The following is a 21,157-nucleotide window of genomic DNA, read 5'->3' as shown; positions in this document are numbered from 1 at the left end:
CCAAGCCCACAAGCACTAGAGAATCTCCCTCATTCCTAGGACTCAATGCAAATACACATATCGTTATAGAGAGCTGAGCAGTTCAATAGCTACCCACGTGAAAATGTATTTATAGATCAATCTATGTCTATATAACAGGATGTATGTTTTATATCACTCTCTACTCCACATTTAAATGCAGGTATATAGATCTTTAGATTTATAGATCCACAGTGAACATACCAGTCCTCTGTCGAATTCCTGTGTGCGCATTACCAATCTTTCTATAGTGGTTGGATGTATACGCTGGGATGTATTGGTACAGCTCTCTCTAAACATCTAGATGAATATTTGAGGTTTTTTTCTCGATCGGAAAGAACTATGTGTGTATTGCTCAATCTCTATTTTGAAAATTTTATCTAGATTTATGCAAGGGCCTTAACCTATAAAATAGCTACATATCGAAGCTACATATTTGGAGATCTTTATGGTCTTTGCAGTTTTGCTGCAAACTTAAACATTTGAGCATATGTTTAGAGATGGTTCCATAATACATATATCTATATGTAGGGGCATAGATCTCCCTCTGGAAGGATTTAAACTTACTACATCTCTCTATCTCTGTGATCAGTAGAGACATCAGGCAGGTGGGGATGGAGAACAAGTATCTTTTGGATGTTTTGCTTATTGAAGTGAGCAATTCTGCTGCTATCTCTAAGGCTATCTCCAAATCTAGTCCAGCTGAGTCATCTGCCCCCTCGAAAACTCACTGTGGGGACCACAGCCTCTCTCTCCAGGCTGTCCTGTGCCCTGAAGTCCCAGCCAGGCTCAACATCCTGCAGTATCTCTGGACAGCCACGAAGGAGAAGGGGAGAGGAGAAGGGGAGGATCCTTCAGCTCAGCTCCTCTTGGCTCTCAGGGTGGAGAGGCTGACAGGGGCATGAGAGTCTTCCCCAACCCCGACTGGGCCTTTGGATTTGGGGGAAAAGGGTGCTTAAGTCCTTGACGGTTTTTGTGGGGTGCCCAAATGGTGCCAGGGTCTCTGCCCGAGCCCTAGGTGCCCCCTCCCCAATTGTTCTTGGTGCCCAGGGCCCAATTAAGCGGCCGCAGCGCTCCCTGCAGCCCGCGCTCTTATCGGCGGGGATTGATGCCTCCGCGGCTCCTGTATATCATTTCCAAGATTTTTTCTGTCCAACTCTTCGGCTCCTTTGGCTTCCGCGGCTTTGACTAATGATTGCTACAGATGCCAACGTCTCCAGAATCCTAATAACCAGGCAGGCGGACTCTTATTTACCCGGCAACATTGCTGCGTGGGGGTGGGGGGCGAAGGGGGTTGGGGTGTTGTAGGTCGGAGGACAGGGAGAAGGTTGTGACCAACTCAAGTTTCACCGAACTTCTTCCCCAGTGAGAAAGACATTCCCAAGTCCCTCCTGTCCCTGAGGGGGTAAAATATAATCAGAAAATGCTGCTAATAGTAACTCATGGCTTGCCTCATTGCAAGGGCTCAAAGAATGAACCGGACGTGGGAGAATAATCAGAGAAGTGTTTATTAGTTGTAGACAGATGAGAGAGTAAGCGGAAAACCAGCGGTTTGGGGAGGAAAGAGAGTGTTTTCTTCCGGAGAGAGAGACGGGGAAAGAGGTCAGCCACGGTGGGCGCAGGGGCTCCTTTTCTTTATTCCATGGCTCCCCCTTCCTCTCCCCACCCCAGATCCACACTTGTCTTAAATGCAAGTTCCTTCCCTCTTCCCCGCCCTTCACCTCACCTTCAGTCCCTCCGGCGCGGGGGCCGCTGCCCCGCGTGCTGCCGGACGCAGGTGCCCGCAGCCGGGCGCGCTGGGGCTGCCAGGGCGATGGGCCTCGGTCTGGGGCTGGGAGGCAAAAGCAGACTCCGCGGCCAACTGCGGGCTGGGGGCCGGCCGCCCTGCGCTCCCGCTGGCGCTCGGTGGCGGAAAGTTGTGGCCGAATTTGCTTGTCCCGGCGCTTCTGGCCCTCCCTCCGGCGCGGGGTGGCTCTTTGGGGGAAGCGGCTGGAGCTCCCCGCCGAGCCTGGAGCCAGGCGTGGTGCTGCCTCGGGTCCCAATCCAGACCTTCCAACACACGCCACATTCGGGCGAAGAGAAAACACAAAAACGCGGAGCAGCCCAGCTCCGGGCCCAGGCATGGAGTGATAACTCACACATGGAACATTTTTCTATCAGAGGATAATGGAGCACAAAATAATTCAGGAAGGCGAATGGGCAGGGCCCGAGTAGCAGAGCCCGGCGGCGTGGGGCGGCTGCAGCCCGGGCCGCGCCGAGAACCGTGGGAGGACCATTTCGTTGGAGTGTAGGGCGAGGCAGCAGCCCGGACCGGACCCAGGCCACCCGAGGGGCAGCCTCTAAATTACAGCCCGTCAGGAGGACTCGGAAACACAAAAAGAGAGCCGAAAGATTTAAACAGTCGGAGGCAGAGGCGTCCCGACGCGACCAAAGCGAAAATCAATCACGTAATTAAACCGGGGAGAGGGCGAGGCCCAAGGCTGGGGGGTCCAGGGTTCGGAGGAGGAGTCCAAGGTGCGGGGCCGAGGCCGGCGAGCGGCCCGGGGATGCGGGCTCGCCCGCCGGGGCCAGAGCGCGGAGGGGCTGCGGGCAAGTTTAGAGCAGATCGCAACTGATTCCCGCTTGGCTGGGAAGAACAGGCTGCCTGTCCTCTCCCAGGCCCGATCCAGAAGCCACCGGTGGCCCCTTCTCGGGCCCCCCATTTTTATGGAGCTGGGGTTCGGGGTTAAAGGCTGCTCCCCATGGTCCAGTGGTGCCAGGGATGTGTCTAGGGAAGTTTGTCGGGGAGCCCAGGGGGCACCAAGATGCTGCCTCTGGGTTTGAGGAGATGGAGGGAGGTGGCACCCCGGTTTCAGGCCCTTACATAGTGGCCTGGGCCTTGATTCCCCCAACCCAGGAGTCAAGGCAAGCCTCTGGAATGACTCCCCTCTCTGGGCCAAGGCTGGGAAAGGGAGTAGGAGGCAGGTGGGCTTTATTAAAGGAGAAACTTGGGGCTGAGCAAACTGGGCCCCTTTGGGCAGGGAAGGAGAAGGGACAGTTCCTGGAAGAAGAAAATGAGGCACACTCGGAGCTCTGTGTCGTGAGGGAATGATGCTCTTGTTATTATAGAGGTTAATAATGGTAATGATCTTGCATGGCTGGGTCAGCCCGGAGAGACCAAGCTCTCCACAATCCTTTCTCACAGAGGTTTTTCTGGACAAGTCAACGGGGCCCCAACTTGGTTGTGGTTGGGGAGAATAAAATAAAGACCTTCCCTCCCCTCCCCTGCCCTTTCCTCTCTGACTCCTTGAGGACTCCAGAAAACAAGGGCATCTTATTTTTTAAAAAATCTCCATCACCCCCCCACCCCCATTAGTTTCCTCTGTTCTTTCCAGTTCACTAAAATGCACTGTCTTTGGGCGGTGGGCTTTCCTGGAGTGCCCTTCTCATGAAACAAGCAGTTACAGATCCTGTCTCTGACCCTGGAGGAGAGAGACCCGGGATTCTCTTGCCTGCTCCACGGAATTCTCCTTCTATCCTTAGCCTTTCTCAGTCTCTGCCTTCCTTGGTCCTGGGTGCCTGATCCCATGGGTCTCTGGCAGCTCAGAGGCCAAGAACAGATTGAGCCATTTTGAGATGCCCTCATCAAGCCCCCAAAGGGTTCCCAGCCTCCTATCATTTCCTTAATTCTGGAAGCACCAGGCCAAGGAACCCACCATAAGCTACCCTAAAGCCAGCCTAATTCCTAGAACTTTCAAAACTGCATTTCGCCTCCTTTAAAAATAAGTCCTTTCCCCCCCTCTCACAGGAAAGTTTAGGTTACAAATCTCCAGCAGCGCAAGCTTCCTGCAGCCGCAAGTCAGAATTTTCAGCAGTAACAACAAAAATATTAATAATAAAAAGAATTAAAGCTTGCATCAAAGGCAGAAAGGGACACCCCAGCTCAAGTTTTAAAGGGGATATAATCCAGCAGCAGAGTGGGGGTCAGTGAGGCCAGGATGAGCAAGGAAGGGGGTGGGGAACCCAACCTCTAACTAACAATTTCTCCAGCATAAAAATGAAACATCAAATTCGTTAGCCCAGGGCCTTCATTTTTCCCCTTCCACATTATAACTAGTTATTGAACTCGCTGGAAGATCTAAAGGCCATTTGCGAAGAGACAAATTTCAATGGAGTTTCCCCATCAATAACCCCATGGCAGTGACCTATTGGAACAAGTCAAACACCCGAGGTGAAATGCAGGTCACTCTGTCTAACCAATATTAAAATGCGGCCACTTTTTAAAAAGCCACTTTAAACGAGATTTGAGGAAAATTGAATTCCAAGGAAGGCAAGGCAAGGAGGGGGAAATCCACTAGAGGACCTTGCCTATGGTCTCCGAACAAACAAGAGAAATCCATCTTTAATATTTTAAAGGGGGCCAAATTAACATTCCATGATTGCTTTTTTTTTTTTTTTTTTTTTTTTGAGACTATAGCGATTCCAGGAGGAAAAAAAAGGTTTAGTATTTTCTGGTGACACGTCCGGGTTATTAAAATCATTTTAGACTAATTCATTACTTTTACTGACAAGAGATTTAAGAAAAAATCAATTAAGCATTTGCATATTCTTTTGCATACATTACCTCTGCCTGCTGGCATTAGAAAGGGACAAAAACACACATACATACAAACACACACGGCAAAAAATGAGATAAGGGTCTTGCTGTAGTTTGGGGTTTTCAAGTTGCTTGGAGAAAAAATAAAAATGAAGTGAATTACTTGATTGCATACCATCTAAAAGTCAATTTATTTGAGGAGAGGGAAAGAGAGGTGTTGCGATTTTTAATCTCTAAAACAACAATAACAAAAGCACATCATACACACACACAAAATCCTGCACTTCTGAGAGTGGGAAAAGGAATGACCCTCATTTTCCTTCTCTTTGCCCTCCAAATCCTGAGTTGGTTCTCCCATTTCTTTTTTTCCCTAGGAAAATCCAGGGAGTCTGAGAGGTGAGAATTTAATGCAGCACAGAATGTGCGGAGCCGCTGAGGTCCCTCAGCCGGCAGCTTGTTACTGGGGAGGGGGGGAATATGGGTTATCCAACGGTCAGTATGGTAATCCGGGCACAATAAGGCCTTGCACACAATGGACACATATTTTTCTTCAGCGGTGTCAGAAGGGAAGCGCTTTGTACTGAAACATGTTTCCGAAAGAGAAACCAGATCGAGATTTAGAAAGGAGATGGGGAGGGTGGCATTCAGAGAGCGCTTGGAAGCTGGCAAAGGGTGGTCAGAAAAAATAAAAAATAGAATTGGGGCAGAGAGAGGTGGATGGCAGAGCGGGAGTGGAGATCCTTAGGCTGGCAAGACAGGAGCAGGAGGGCAAAGCACAAAAGGAGAGAGGACCAGATACAAGGACTCATCACAGGCAAGAGCTGCTTGAGTGCCCCCCCCCCCATTAAGCCAATGCTAAGTGCACGAGCTCTCCAGAGGGATTTTATTTCTGTGCTTGTAATAATATCCAGGTGAAAATGTTTGCATGTACGTGTGTGGTAGAGTCTGGCTGGCTTGCTATTTTCCCCTTGTGATAGGCAACTTCCTTGCTATTAAAGTACAGGCACCCAAAAAGAGTTTTTTGGCAAATGATGTAGATGAATGTGGCAAATTTGGAGGATCTCCCAGATTTCATTTTCTGGAGGTGCATGTTGAATTAGCTGTGCAAACCTGGGATGAGAACCCCACCTATTTATGGCTGCATAAGGAGGCATTTAATGTATTAATAAGTATTAACAGGATGTATGCATATATATTTGTTAGCTGTGATAACCAAAGACAGACTTGACATTCAGCTGGAGGCAACTGAACTCTCTGTATCTACTTATACATATTGGTCCAAAGTGGGTTTCCTGCTCCGGCTCCCTTGACCCACCTGCAGGAGCTCAGAATCCTGGGGAGTGGGGGCGTAGGATGGGCAACGCCTTGGGAAGAACTCCCTAACAAGCCCAAGAAGGTGAAGAGATGGAAGAAAAGAGGGTTGTCACGGGGCGGGGGGTGGGCAGGACTGGTAGAAGGTGAGTGTGAGGGCTGGGAGCAGAGGAGCCAGGCCAACACCTCACCTTTCCAAGGTGAGTAAGAGAATATTCTGGGCCAGGATTGGGTGGGGCAGCCTGATCCAGGGGCTGGCCTGAAGGGAGGTTGGGGGTGGGGCTGGAAGGCTTTCTCCTCCTTCAGCAACCCTCCCCCCACCCTACCTGAGCTCTCCGGAGCTTTGGCCCTCCCTGGGGGGCAGTCTGGGGGCTGTGGTTCAGACTCTTTATGTAGGGCAGCATTCAACATTGGTTTCCCTTTGCCCTCTTTCAGCAACTTATAATTAACCCACCCCTACCACCAAAAATTACAACAAATAAAACCCTCCCAGGCTCCAAACCACTATCAACCAAGCAGCAGCCTTCCCCTCCCCACAGTTTCACATTCCTCTTCCGACCCAATTGGCCAGTCCTCAATGCAGACGATCCCAGACAGGAATGGGGAGGGACCCACTGGGAAATTTGGGACTCTCTTCTGAGAGACGGTGGCCCTCCAGGGAATTCCTGTTCCCTCACCTGCCTGGTGGTAGGGGGACAGGGCATTGTCCTCCTGGGGAGAGGGTATCCAGGGGCCCCCAAGCCTGGCTCCCAGTGAGCCTGGGGTGAGGAGAGACTCGGCACTGGAGGATAGAGGGTGGCCAGCGGGCCCAGGCGGTTCTCATTCCTGCCCTCAGGGTGAGCCCTCATTTGAACGTGGGGACCCCCTCTCCCACATCCCTAAGGTGGTGAAAGACAGGTGGGGAATCTCCTGCCTTCAGTCTCCCTCTCACGAGGGCTTTATTTTTTTTTCTCCCTTTCCCCTCCTCATTCCCTTAATTGCAGATGTTCTAATTAAACCCTCAAATAGTTGTTATGCCGTTTTAAAAGGTACTTATTCAAGTGTCAACCAGGCTGGGCTGGTAGGAGGCAGCGTAGGGCGGCGAATTAAAGGTAGATTGACTAATCACGGCGGCGATCATAATAATAAAATCAGAGGGAAAAAAATCACATTACGACTTTTCGTGGAAAGGAGGGAGCAGGCAGCCAGCGGCCGCCAGCCCTGCGCCGCCGCCGACACAAAGAGTGCGGGCGATTCCGCGAGACTGATTTATGACGTTTTACAGCCCTATAAAAGCTGTAGCGACGAGGCAAGCGCTCCTACCACCGCTGGCAGATTTAGTCTAATAAATAAAACATAAACAGTTAACTTTATGTGTCACTTTTATTGTTATCAAGTAAAATATAGCCGAGCCCCGGCAAGCTATGATTTTAAACTATAATTGTTATCAAGTACAACAAGGGGACCCAGCTCCCTCCCTGGGCTCTCCCTTCTGCCACCCCCCAACTCTGAGTTATGGGATCAGCTAATTGGAATTAGTGGCACGACGTGGCCACCCCTGGCTGGGGTGGGGGGGCATCAGAAAAAGCAGCCCTTTCTTGCCCCCTCCCTTCTCCATGGCCCTGCCACCCCACCATCAGGGTATTCCTGTGGGTGGGTGGCAGAGAGAGGGGAGCGGGTAGGAATGGACTGGAGACCCCCAAGTTCTGCCCAGCCTCCCCAGCTTGGTGAGCTCACCCCTCAGCTTTTGGAAAGCAGCCTGGAGCCGGCCCTTGGGAATGTGTGTTTACATGTAAACACATGTGTTACATGGATACAATCCCTGGCCGGAAGCAGGCTCTGCCCACACAGGCCTCCCCCTTAGCTAGGTCGGCGCTCTGTGGGGATGAAGCAAGAAGAGCTCCCAGGGCCTTGGCTGGGCACCATCGCAGGGCACTGACCCCTGGCAGATCCCTCTCCTCCTTGCCGCAGGTCCTTAGGAACCAGCCCTGGAGGTAGTTGTCAGAAAGCAGCAGGCCCAACGGAATGAGAGTGGAAACAGCAGTGAGCAGAAGAGATCCTCCGCTCTGGGGCCGGGGCAGGGAGGGTCAGTGGGTACTAGGGGAGGAGGGCAAGGCTTCTGAACTCTGCTTTTGCCAACCACTTCCTGTCTCTCTTCAGCGGGGGGCTCAACCCCCAGGCCTCCAGAAATGACGTCAGAATCCTTTGCATCCCGCTGCCTCTACCTGCCCGGTCAGGCTGGGACCCTGCCTCGCCAGCCCCATGGCCAGAGGGTTGGGTGAGTGTGTATGGGGAAGGGGGCAGGACTCTGGTATCCTTGGATGGGGGGCACCCCAGGCTCTCCAGCCTCCTGGGCTCAGCCTGGGCCCCTCCCCATCCAACCTCCACTCCAGTCCTCCTCATTCAACTTCCTCTTCCTGCAAAAGAGGGGCGCTGCCCGGTGACCTACACAGACTGAGACAGGATCAGGATCGCCATGAATGGAGACCTCTGGAAAAGCTCTGGAGCCGAGGCCCAGGGGGCCCACCGGAGGCCCACGGGGAGACCCTGGGAGGGGGCTGAACCGCAGCCTCCCCACAGCCCCCCAAAGCCCAGGCTTTGGAAGGGAGCTGAGGGCTTCCCATCCCCTTTTGCAGGGGAGGGCTGTCAGTCGGCGGGGTGCGCACTGGGGGCACCTCAGCCCCCACCGGCTAGCCCCACATCACCACCACCACCGCCCCGAGCACCACCACCACCACCACCACGCACAAAAAAAATTGGATACATTTTGAATAAAGCGATTCGGTTCCTTATCCGGGGACTGGGTTGCTCCGTGTGATTGGCCGGCGGAGTCACATGGTGAAAGTAACTTTACAGGGTCGCTAGCTAGTAGGAGGGCTTTATGGAGCAGAAAAACGACAAAGCGAGAAAAATTATTTTCCACTCCAGAAATTAATGATCATGAGCTCGTATTTGATGGACTCTAACTACATCGATCCGAAATTTCCTCCATGCGAAGAATATTCGCAAAATAGCTACATCCCTGAACACAGTCCGGAATATTACGGCCGGACCAGGGAATCGGGATTCCAGCATCACCACCAGGAGCTGTACCCACCACCGCCTCCGCGCCCTAGCTACCCCGAGCGCCAGTATAGCTGCACCAGTCTCCAGGGGCCGGGCAATTCGCGAGGCCACGGGCCGGCCCAGGCGGGCCACCACCAGCCCGAGAAATCACAGCCGCTCTGCGAGCCGGCGCCTCTATCAGGCGCCTCCGCCTCCCCGTCCCCAGCCCCGCCAGCCTGCAGCCAGCCAGCCCCTGACCATCCCTCCAGCGCCGCCAGCAAGCAACCCATAGTCTACCCATGGATGAAAAAAATCCACGTTAGCACGGGTAGGCAACTTTGCTTTTTGCTCTCCCCCTCCCTCCCCTCTTCCCAAGCGCTCCCCACCCTCCCCGGCCCCCGCCGGCCCCCGTCCTCCTTTCTCTCCTTCCCCCTCTCTCTCCAGGAGCGACTCTGGGTTAGCACAATTGAACTGGATTTACGAGCGAGAATGGGTAATTACATCCCCCATAAATTTTATGGCTTAGCTACTCTGGGCAGTCCGAGCCATGTGCTACGATCTGTTATGTATGTGTGAAAACTATGCTCGCTTTCTAAGGGCGCATAAATAATTCAGTGTCGTTACAATGAGGATTCCCCTCTTATTACACTACAAAGTCTCCAGCTTCCTTCAACTTCTTTATAACCCATTTAGCTTGATGACTTTATTTCCACCACCCCTCCTCCTGTTCCACAGAGCTGAGGATGGGGTGGGGGGGGCGGGAGCCTGCTGCCTCTGAACCCCACTATTTGCTTTTCCCCCTCCTCCTCCCCCCAGTGAACCCCAATTATAACGGAGGGGAACCCAAGCGCTCGAGGACAGCCTACACCCGGCAGCAAGTCCTGGAATTAGAGAAAGAGTTTCATTACAATCGCTACCTGACCCGAAGGAGAAGGATCGAGATCGCCCACTCGCTGTGCCTCTCTGAGAGGCAGATCAAAATCTGGTTCCAAAACCGTCGCATGAAATGGAAGAAGGACCACCGACTCCCCAACACCAAAGTCAGGTCAGCGCCCCCGGCCGGCGCTGCGCCCAGCACCCTCTCGGCAGCCACCCCGGGCACTTCTGAAGACCACTCCCAGAGCGCCACGCCGCCAGAGCAACGGGCAGAGGACATTACCAGGTTATAAAACATAACTCACACCCTGCCCCCACCCCGTGCCCCCGTCCTCCCCTCACACACAAATTGACTCTTATTTATAGAATTTAATATATATATATTTTTTGGTTCTTTTCTCTCTTCCTCCCACCTTGTCCCTTGTCAATTCCAAACTGACAAAACAGATAAACAAGCCCTCTGCCCTTGTCTCCCTTCCACTGTTAAGGACCCTTTTAAGCATGTGATGTTGTCTTAGCATGGTACTTGCTGGGGGTTTTTTGTTGTTGTTGTTTTTATTTTTTTTAAGGCCATTTTGGGGGGTTATTTATTTTTTAAGGAAAAAGCTGCAAAAATTATATATTGTAAGGTGCGATGGTCTGGTTTGGGTGAATTTCAGGGGAAATGAGGAAAAGAAAAAAGGAAAGAGAGATTTTTAAGCCAATTCTCATCCTTCTCCTCCTCCTCCTTCCCCCCTCTTTCCTTAGGCCTTTTGCATTGAAAATGCACCAGGGGAGGTTAGTGAGGGGGAAGTCATTTTAAGGAGAACAAAGCTATGAAGTTCTTTTGTATTATTGTTGGGGGGGGGCTGGGAGGAGAGGGGGGACGACAGCAGACAAAGCTAAATGCATCTGAAGAGCCTCTCAGAGCTGTTCAGTTTGAGGAGCCAAAAGAAAATAAAAATGGACTTTCAGTTCAGAGAGGCAGTCTATAGGTAGAAACCCCCCCACCCCACCATCGTGGTTATTGTGTTTTTGGACTGAATTTACCTGATTATTGTAAAACTTGCAATAAAGAATTTTAGTGTCGATGTGAAATGCCCCGTGATCAATAATAAACCAGTGGATGTGAATTAGTTTTACGTCAATGTCTGATGGTTTCTTTTTATCCCCCTCCTCCTTCTGGCCTGGTAACATCCCACCTTCTCTATAGTTGCCTGCGTTTAAGCAAACACACAAATCTTAACTCTCAACTCAGTTTTCCAATGTCCTTAGACGAACCAGCAAGGGGGTTGGGGCAGGGGATCCTCAAAAGAGGGGATATGGAAGATTAGTGCTGATTTCTCCCGTCCCTCCCCTGAGTCTGCAGAGAGGGACATAGAGTGTGGAGCTGGGAGGGTCTCACTTTTCTGTAGTTAGGCACAGTGTCTTCTTTTTGTTGATTCCTCTCTCCCCTCTTCTCTTTTCTCTCTGCTGAGTAGGCCTGCCTGATTTGCAGACAAGAAGGCAAGTTTAAGGAGTGGAGGGGGGAGACAAGAGTTTTCATCTTTTAGGACTCTTCTGGGATGAGGGATTAAGGAAGACGCCCCCTCAATGCGCCTGTGCTTCTTAAAAGAAGGAAGATTTTTGAGCTGGTGATTCTGGAGCAGCAAAGTGACCTGTCAGGGTGGCTTCTCTGTTTGTTTAGACTTGGAAAGAAGGGTGAAGTGGAGGCCAGAGGCCCAGGAGGCCCCCTTGCATGGGTAGGCCTCAAAGCCTGATGCCTAGAGATAATGAAGAACTTTTATTTTTTTCCCTAACTTTTATCATGGACCTGCCAGGTGTTGAGAAAAGACACAGGGAAAGGCAGGGACCACCCCTCTTCCTATAAGCTCCCAGGTCCTGGCAGGGCTTGGGGATAGCTGGAACAAGGCTCTCAGGCTGTTTAAAAAAAAAAAAAAATTCAATTGTTTCCTTAGGGATAAAAAAAGAGAGAGCGAGAGAGGGGGGGAGAAACAACAACAACAAAAACTGGCCTGGATTACCTGAATAATTAATTTAAGCCAAAGGCTCCCAAATAATCCTGATCCTGAAGACCAGGCCCTAAGCAGGGCCTGCTCAAATCTTTTCTTGTTTGTTGGGAGGAGGTGGGGGTGGGTACTTGGTGGGCTTCTCAGACAGTTTATCCAAATTTCAGAATAGAGGGCTACGAGAAGTAGAAGAGAGAGGGCGAAGAGATCTGGGATTTGTAGAGGAGGCAGGGATACCCCTCTCCCCTCTCCCCAAATTCTGGAGTGAAAGGTAACAATGGGGCCAATTGTGAAAATGTGTTGTTCGGCGTGCTTTGGATTTATTTCCTCTTGAACCACTCGCTGGTTGTACTTGGAGTGGAGTGCATATGGGTGCATGCGTGTGTGTGTGTGTGTGTGTGTTTTGGGGGGAATCACTTGGTCCTGTAGGTCTACTTTCTCCTCCCTCAGTGGTGCCCTGGAGATAGCAAAACAGGATGCCTACAGTGTGAGGAAGCAGGGCCAACAATTATCTGGAGTTATTTTATGTAATCAAGTGAATTAGGGGCCAAATCTGACTGTAGCTTCTAGCATCTTGAGGCAGTTGACTTTGGGGCAGGAAAAGGGGGTCTAACCGTGCTTGGGAAAAGGGAAGGAAGGTCTGAGGGGTGGACTTGGGTGTCTTTTCAACCCTGTAAGGAAGTTTAAATGGAAAAAGAGGGGGGGGGGCGGAGAAAGAAAAGGAACTTAAGATCCATAGGCTTATTCTAACTTTGCTCCTTTGGTTTTTTAGAGGAATTTATTCCCCTCTCTTCCCCAAAGCTGAAGAGATGAAAGCGAGGAGGAGAAAAATGACTATCTTTTCTTTCTTAAGCTTCTCCCTGAACTTGCCGAAGGGACACTCTAGCTCAGGAAAGCAGTAGCAAAGGGTTGGGACAGTTCTTTTATTGGCCTTCTTTAGGGGCTTCAGCTTCTCCTCCTCTCACACGTATACACACATAGTTGTTCTCTGTCCCTCTTGGTGTGACCAGGGGAAACATCAGAAATCCCTAATTCTTGACAAATGAAACAAAACTAAACCCCCTTACATTTGAGTTTTTGAAGATTTTGGCCTCTGGCCTTCCCTCCAGTGGGCTCCATTCTCTCCTCTTCGCCCCAAACTCTCCTTTCCTTGGGCCTGACCACCCCAGAATGGGATCAGCGTCCCAGAGAGGGAGTGAGGGGCGTGGAGGGCCGACCTGGGCCCCTAGCTCCAACAGTCTGGGTCCCCGCTGCTGCTCCCCGCGATGCTGCCACAGCCTCACTGGGAAGGGCTGGAGCTTTTATTGAAGTTGGGTTGAGCAGAGGGGAAAGGCTGGGGGGGAGGGCGGGGAGGACGCAGCCCAGGTTCACGGGGAGGACACAGCATTTTCTCTCCCATCGCCTTTATACTCGGCAGCGCCTCTGACCTCTCCCCCACCCCCATCTCCGACCCTCCCAAGCCAGCTCTTGCTCAGCCCCTGGTCTCCAGATAGGACGCCACTGCTTTTGTAGGGCTGGGGATTCCTTGCCCAGAGTAATGGGAGAGGCAAGGCGCATGAATGCCTGCTAGCGCATTGTATCTCTCTCGCCAATGGCCAAGTTAAAAGAAGACGGGGTGAAAGCAGCAACGCCAATCTTCCAAGATCCTTCTCTCCAAGCACCTGGAGATCCCCACAGGTCACAAACCCCCTTGCCATGTAAGTAGTTAGCACTCGATCTGCTCAGGGCGAGGAGCACAGCAGTTACAACTCTGCCTCTGCGTGCATTTCCATATTTAGCTCAATTCCCGATCTTGGGGAGGGAAGGCGGGAAATCCAATCATGAACAGAGGGCTTCTGCTGGGGGAAAATGGAGTTTCTGTGCCGAGTCGTGTACCTGGGGAGTGAAGAAACTTGGCTCAGAAAGGAGAAGGTGGGGAGGGAAAGGGAGCCTGGGGTGGGGGAAGGCCTGGGGAGCTCGATTTCTCTGAGGGCGTCTTGAGGCTGCTCGTATGAAGTTTCCTACAAAGTTTTCTCTGCAATCTGTGCATCAGCTTTTTTTTTTTTTCATGCGTGGACTTAGCGGATTGCAGTTCAGAGCTGCCTTCCCGCTGTTAGATGGATGTGTATGTGTGTGTTTGGGGGAGTGGAATGGAAGGTAAAACAAGGGGGTTCTCCAGAGCTTGGGACCAGGGTACCCTCTGCTAGGCACCATTTGTCTACTTGTCCAAGATCAGGGAAGACAGACTCTGAAGGGGGCCCTCGAGACTGAGGGTGCTATGACGGGGAGGAGCAGCGTGCTGGGGCAATTCCACCATCTTTTCCTCTGCCTTTTGCCCAGTCCTGGGGGAGCATGCTATTGCCCTCACAGAGCTCCTTCTCATAGTTTTCCACAGCTTCTATTCCAGAGCTAATTCTGAGACCCTTCCCAGGTTTGGAAAAAGAGACAGAGGATTCCCCTCAACTCCAGCGGCCACCAGAGCAGAAGGAATATTTATTACCTCTCTGGATATCATTATCTAAGAATACAATTTTATGCACTTCCTAATCTGTTAGCCTGATTTATCTGGATGGGCAGGAACCCAAAATAAATATTTGGGGGATTTGGAAGGAAAAAAGTCTTTGCTTCTGACCAGTCTTTCTGATTGAACTGATCACCCCCCCGCCCCCCGCCACCAACTTGGTCTGCTTTTTCTACACCCCATATAGCTAGCCCCATTTAAATTTTTTCTCTGCAGCTTGTGGCTGTTTGGGGAATCGGAGTTTTAGTTGCCTCTTGAGAATTAAAAATGGCTGGGTACACTGTTTGAACCAGAGACCTGAAGGGGTCCCTCAGCCACCTTAAAATCCGGGTAGCTCTCGATGTTCAGATCCCTTTTGGATTTGGTAGCAGAGAGAAAGCAAGGTTTGCTCATCTGCCCTCCAGGTCCAGGAGCCCCTTCTCAAACCTGGCTCTGTCTCCACAGCTTAGGATTTGTCTTCTCTTCTCTCTCTGGGGTCAGCTCAGTAGCTTCTTGAACCACAGGGTCCATCCAGAAGCAGAGCCCACAGCCATGCAGACAGGGGCAAGGGCCTCTGCAGCTCCATCTTCCTGCTTCCCGGTTCCTGCAGACCCACCTAGCTGATAAATTAGGAGGCAGGGAAGACAAGGATGGGTAGGGAGGATCTCCCATGTTTGAGGGTGAATAGGGTGACGGAATCTAATAAATGGAAAGGGCTCTTTTAAATTTCCAGTCCCCATCAGCAGTTGCCAGATTTCCTAAGATGTAGGGTCCTCTAGGGTCTCTCCTGCCAGTCAGGATGGGGTAGGGGTCAGACCCAAAGAAGTGTCACCTCTGCTCACTCCTCCTTTCTGACCCTCTGCCCAGCCTCGGAGATTGGGAGAGGGAAGGATATTTGAACTTCCGGGGACAAGCCTTAAGACGGAGCGTGGAGGAGGCACTGCCAGATAGTCCAAGCCTAGGCTCCCGCTGCCGGCCTCTGGCTTCCCAGGCAGCCGGGGCCAGAGAACCGGGCACAAAGCGGCCGCTGGCTCCGGGGGTCCCGGCTCCCTTCTGGAGCGACCAGGGTCCTGAGGATGGCGAACTGGGGCCCGCCCGGGCAAAGGTGAGGTGCGAGAGGGCGCTGCCGGAGGCCCCTCCGGGTTCCACGCCACGGCCGCTCCGGGCTCCGTGTCGCCTTCAGCTGGGTCACGACCCCGGGCTCGGCCCGCGGACAATAGGGCTCTGGGCGGGGGCCGCGGGCTGCGCGACCGGCCGAGCGGGTTCACTGCGCGGTGAACTCCGCTCCACCTCCGGGTCTCGGGTCTCGCCCTTTAAGAGCCCAAGCTCTCTTTTCTTTGCCCTATTCCGCCTTCATTTTTTTTTCGTAGAAAATTGAGCACACTCTCCATTGCTCCTCGGCCGAGCAATACCTCCCCGTTACCGCCACCAAATCGGATTCCATTTTCTTTAGAAATGAAAGCAGAGTTTTCTCCCGAGTTACAAGAGCGGGGAATGGGACGCTCTCAAGATTTTTGTGGGCACGCAGAGAAGAGAAGAATCCCAGGCCATCAAACCAACAAATGGTCTCCTCCATCATAGGAATTCCAGGCCCAGAATGGGTCCTCTCTGCACCTCCACCCCAAATCATAGGAAGAATTGCTTCCCTCTTCCCCTGCCCTTTGTCTCTGGGCACTAGATTAGGATCCGGGCTCTTATAAAAGAGGAGACATGCTCTCAAATCTGATGGGTAGGGACTGGACTGGGTTATCCATGGTGCGGGGGAGTGTGAGTGGGGAGTGAGTAACTTGGGAGATGTCCCCCAACCGGTTTGTTCTTGTTCCTCGATCTCTCCCCATCCCAGTGATTGCCTGGCCTGTATTTGTGACTCTGTCCCTTTGGGCAGTGGCACAGTGTTTGTAACTTCGTCCATGTGGAGTCTTTCCACTCAGCTAGAATAGACCTTGGAAAATAAGATTGCAGAATACGGTTGGTTCTAGCTGGAGGCGAAAAAGGCAGGCAGTTTGGGGAGAGGAGAAAATGGGGGAGGTATGGAATATTCCCCATGGACATTTGCTTCCTGCCTTTCCCCAGCTCCCCACCTCAGCGCTATCTTGCCTGACCAAGCTCAAAGATGAGATGGAGAGATGCCCCCCCCCCACCTTGGGAACCTTTCTTCTTGGACCCCATCAGACCATTTCAACCCATTTTGGAATGTGACTGCCTATAGCCCTGCCTGTCTTTACTTGGGGGTTTCAAGGTCTCTGCCTGGCATTTCTATTGCTTTCTGTGCTCTGTGTTTCCTCACATCCTTGCTCCTCTGCCCCTCTCATCCTGCAGCAATCCTCCGGGATGATCCCCAGCCCCAGTGCTCCTCCTAGAACTCCCCTCCAACTGAGAAAGCAGAGAAGAGGAACCAAAAGGTGGGGGCAGCAATCTGGGAGGGACAGCTGAGGTTCAAAAGTTCCTGGCTGAGCCTCCAGTCCAGGCCACCTCAGGGGCCCATTGGACCGACAGCTCCAGGGCCAGCAGCAAATAGAACAAGGTTTTACAGCCTGGGCAGATGTCGGCTTAGCCAACTCACCCGGATTCCCCTTTATCTCCTCCACCAAAGAGGCTCCAATCCCCACCATACCTTTGTTCTCTTTCCTTCCCCCCACCTCCCCCTTCTCTTCCTCTGTTTGATCCTGCCTTTACCCCTCAAATTATTTCTTTAGATCTGGAAGCATCTGTTCCTGCCTGCCCCTCCCCCCCCTTTCCTCCTTTTCCTCCTCCCTCCACTTCTGGGAGTCAAAGAAGCCCCCAAATGGAGGGCCTCTGGCATCTAGCCTGCTCTGCTACCCCAGGGCCCAGAGACCAGTGAGACCAACCCTTAAGAACCCTCCCCAACCCCCGTCACAGGCATTTTATTCTCCCAGCTGGTTGAGGGCCCTGGAATTGCAGAGTCTGAGTCTTGGCCCCCAGGGACCAGTCTCTTCTCTCACTGGGACAGTTACCCATTACATTCAGGTGAAAGCGAGAGATCTGAGGTGGAAGGGTTTGGTGAAGAATTACTTAGGTAATTGCCCCAGTTCTCTGGGGGCTGTTTTGGGCTCCAGAGTTTGAACATGTCTTCATATCCCCACCATAGAGGGGAGATGGCCTTGGCAGGAGAGCCTGTCCCTTCCCTTGATGGCAAAGTCATTTTCTGAGCAATTAGAAAGCCCTCCAAGCCCTCCCAGAATTCCATAACCCTAACTGAGGAGACCAAGACAGTATCCACACTATGCACATTAGAGGGCCTGTTTTCTCTCTCCTCCAAAAAATAAAAAGAAACATATCTAGGAATATGTGGTCTCCAAAGCTTAAGGAGAGAGTGGTAAACCCAGTCCGGGTAAACAATAGAATGTCTTTTCCTCTCCTAGTCAATCCAGTTCAGTCTGAGTCCAGATAATTCAGGCTAAGACTCTTGAACTCAGCCTGGTAGACCGGCTTTAGCAAAAGCCCACTTCCTATCCCAGAGCACCAGACTGGAATAATGCCGAGGTCCTCGCCCTACTGCCCACCATTGAAAACTGGTAGAAACGAATAAGTCCTCTCTTCCCTCCCCTTCCTCCAGCTCCATCCTGAGATTTCACCCTGCCTGGCATCCTGCTCCCTCTTCTGTCCTTGAAGACCGGTGGTTGGCCAAAAGCCCCAGATTCATGCTCCCTGTGGCTCTGCCACTCAGTTTCCATGGCAATGAGAGGCAACTGAACTATTCCCCTGTCCTTCAGCTGGTTGGATAGACCTGTATCAGCCAAGATGTTCCTTGGGGGAACCTGACCGAAGAAAGATACAGGAGACGGGAGTCTGTATTTTGTTATGGCATCTTTGCTAATTAGTCAGGATGGAAGAGGGAAGACTGGGGCTAGAGTCCCTCCCTCCAGCCTCTAATTTCACACAGTCCTTTCTCTCTGCACACATGTTTACCTAGGAACACACCGTCAAAACACGCATGACGGATTCATGCTAGGACCTCAACATATCCGCTTCTTCTGTTCATATCTGCATGAGTAGGTGACTTTGCTGAAGGCGTGTGCGTATGTGTGTGTACGTGCGTGTGCGTGTGAGTAGGGGTAATGTGTGACAGAAAATAACATCCCAGCTAGAGCTCCTGTGAAGTAGGCTCTTTGACCTATCACTAATGTCCCTGGTAACAGAGGCTTCTGCTGCCCCCTCTCTCCCACACACTGCTCTCCAAAGCTTGCCCCTTGGCCAAAGACCGTGGGGCCTGAGGACTCACCCTGATCCTGCAACTTGGCTCCTTAGGCCCAGGGTGGCTCTAGAAGAAGGAGGCGAAGTCAGAGGCCTCTGGAAGACCAGATTCTTCACTTAATACTCTGACTTTTGCAAAGTTAGATCAAAACCACGAACATTTCTCTAACCCTCCAGTCTGTACGACTCCGCCGGCAGGCAGGACCTAGGAAACCACCATCACCACCACACCAGCAGCAACAGGGACAGCAACGTGATGATCTCTTGGGGACACTAACTGCCTTACGGTGATGTTGGAGGAGTCAGGGGACTAATGTAGGAAAAGCACTTCGATGAGTGCTCGGCATACAGTAAACTTTCAATAAGCGCCATTTCTTCTTCTCCTTCTTCTTCTTCTTCTTCTTCTTCTTCTTCTTCTTCTTCTTCTTCTTCTTCTTCTTCTTCTTCTTTCTTCTTCTCCTTCCTCCTCCTCTTCTTCTTCTTCTTCTTCTTCTTCTTTCTTCTTCTTCTTCCTGTTACTATTAACAATAACAGGCATTTTCTTAAGTGCTTACTATGGACCAGGCACTGTGCTAAATTTGCAATCTCATTCGAGCCTACAATAATGCTGGAAGGAAGTTGTTGTGGATCTGCATTTTTTTTTTTTTTGTGGTTCAAAAATATGGAACGCTTCACGAATTTGCATGTCATCCTTGCGCAGGGGCCATGCTAATCTTCTCTGTATCGTTCCAATTTTAGTATATGTGCTGCCGAAGCGAGCACGTGGATCTGCATTTTACCGAAGAGGAAGCTGAGGGAGGCCCAGGAGGCTAGCGATAGGCTCCATTGGCAGAGCCAATGGAGGATGCCAGTCAGACTGGCCTGACTCCAGAATGGGTGCTCTGAACCCCTCCAACAATTCTTTGCTGGTGATGGACAGGGGCGCTGGCTGTCAGGATGGGCTGAGTTTAGCAGGGAGTGGGGGACCACGCCAGCCTGAGCACAAGCAGGACCTACAGTAACCTGAGTTTTGCTACCGGGCTTGCCTGGGCAGGTTCTTGTCCTCCTCAACAACAGGCTGTAACCAGTGGTTCTCAAACTTTTTGGTCTCAGGATCCCTTTACACTCTTAACAATTATTAAAATCTCAAAGAACTTTTAAAATATGAGTTATAGCTGTCAATATTTACCTTATTAGAAATTAAAACTGAAACCTTCTAAACATCTTTTAAAATAATAATAATGAATCCATTACACGTTAACGTAACTAACTTTTCAGGAAAAATAACTATATTTTCTAAAACAATTTAGTGAGAAGAATGTCACTGTTTCGCATGGAGGCAAATCTCTTTAATGTCTAGCTTCATAGAAGACGAATGGATTCTCGTACCTGTTTCCGCATTCAATTTGTTGCAATACCTTGTTTTGGTTGAAGTATATGAAGTACATAGCCTCATGCAGATAAGTAGCAGGGAGAGGAAAGACCTCTCACAGAGCTCCTGAAAGGATCTTCAAGAACTCCCAGGGACCACATTTTAAGAACCACTAATCTAACCGACTGAGCTAACCAGCAGAAGCCACTCCATTGGCTTATATTGGATACTGTTTTAGCTCATTAGTGGTGCTTCTGACTCCAAAACCTATCATCATTTCACTGTTCCATGATGTATTTGGAATGTGTCATCTTCGGCAACTTATTCAATTTTTCTATCCCATGGATAGATTAACAGACAGAAAGACAGACATATGCATACATATATGCTATGTATGTCATAGATATATATTCATCGTTTTTTAGTACCAAAGTGTAGAATAAAATACAAATTTATAGATAAAATGGCCTTCCTATGTTTAACATTGTTTGAGATGGCAGCTTAGCTATTAATATCAGTCTTGTGTTTCAGGAGGGGAAACTGAGCCAAAGAGGGTGATGTGACTTGCTGAAGATGACATGCTCAGCAAGTGGTGGACAGTAGACTCGAACTCCTGTCCTCTAACTCCTAGACCTGTATTTACCCACTCAGAACCCCTTTCTCTAGAGACGTAGGTGTATAACATGAGTATGGAAGGTAGATGTGTGCCATGCACAAACTCTTTCTGGAAGTATATGTGATGGTTGTTTATCTGAACATATCTATGTGTGAGAGGAGAAAACGGTCTTGTACCTGCATGCAAAGTTTTGTTAAGAGGTACAAGGCACCAGCCTGACAGTGTTTTTCCCTCCTCACCAAACTCTCCACGTGTCTGTGGTCCTGGGCTTGATCTGTCCATTGTCAGGAACATTTCTTCCTTCCAGGTCTCCTGCTGGTACATTTTCACTGAGAGTGTGTAAATTGCCCACATCTTCCCATGAGCACACAGAACAGGTGTAACAATCTAATATGCCCTTCTTTTTCTTCCCCCGAACATCATGTCTGACACATATTTTCAAAATAAGTGATCTACAAGTGTCCAATCAAGGAAAGCATAGCTGTGTGAACGGAGGTGTGTGTCTGTCTGCGTAAATGCAAATGTGGAGCCCTTGGGTGTCCATATACTTGTCTGGGTAATCCCCATGTAAATGTATGAGCAACTGGAGTCTTAGTTCTTTCATTAATCTGATAAGTATTTATTCACAAATTCTATGTTTTATGGCTGCGTGAGGCTCATGTTTATGCAGGATCCAATGAGAAGAACCTTCGGTAGGAAGTCA

General features: G+C 50.8%; 1 protein-coding gene and 1 non-coding gene across 4 annotated transcripts; one reads left to right on the top strand and one right to left on the bottom strand.

Moving 5' to 3' along the window:
* Window positions 1-6,041: 6,041 nt before the first annotated feature.
* Window positions 6,042-10,154, top strand: HOXC4 (homeobox C4). 3 transcript variants are annotated; one of them, XM_064591154.1, is made up of 3 exons: window positions 6,042-7,878; window positions 8,045-9,257; window positions 9,746-10,154. In XM_064591154.1, exons 2-3 carry the CDS (start codon window positions 8,819-8,821, stop codon window positions 10,096-10,098), a joined length of 792 nt encoding a protein of 263 aa, XP_064447224.1. In that variant the 5' UTR covers window positions 6,042-7,878; window positions 8,045-8,818; the 3' UTR covers window positions 10,099-10,154. The 3 variants fall into 3 exon arrangements, with proteins under 3 accessions (XP_064447224.1, XP_045729248.1, XP_054363001.1); XM_045873292.2 differs by having other exon boundaries at window positions 6,042-8,162; window positions 8,311-9,257; XM_054507026.1 differs by having other exon boundaries at window positions 6,042-9,257.
* Window positions 10,155-19,142: 8,988 nt separating this feature from the next.
* Window positions 19,143-19,249, bottom strand: LOC123845044 (U6 spliceosomal RNA). Its single transcript, XR_006790894.1, has one exon. It is a non-coding gene; the product is annotated as a U6 spliceosomal RNA (small nuclear RNA).
* Window positions 19,250-21,157: the final 1,908 nt, after the last annotated feature.

Source organism: Mirounga angustirostris, unplaced genomic scaffold (assembly GCF_029215605.1).
Source record: "Mirounga angustirostris isolate CCGP_5_RB_7025 unplaced genomic scaffold, mMirAng1.0.hap1 SCAF_5, whole genome shotgun sequence".
NCBI classification, from domain to species: Eukaryota; Metazoa; Chordata; class Mammalia; order Carnivora; family Phocidae; genus Mirounga; species Mirounga angustirostris.
Note: the sequence above shows the minus strand (reverse complement) of the source record. Positions and strands in the feature narration are given on the sequence as shown.

Excerpts from the sequence above, each read along its gene's own strand:
- HOXC4 (XM_064591154.1), top strand. The coding sequence starts at position 8,819 with ATGATCATGAGCTCGTATTTGATGGACTCTAACTACATCGATCCGAAA. Across the intron at positions 9,258-9,745 it reads AAAAATCCACGTTAGCACGG|TGAACCCCAATTATAACGGA; the intron begins GTAGGCAACTTT and ends TCCTCCCCCCAG.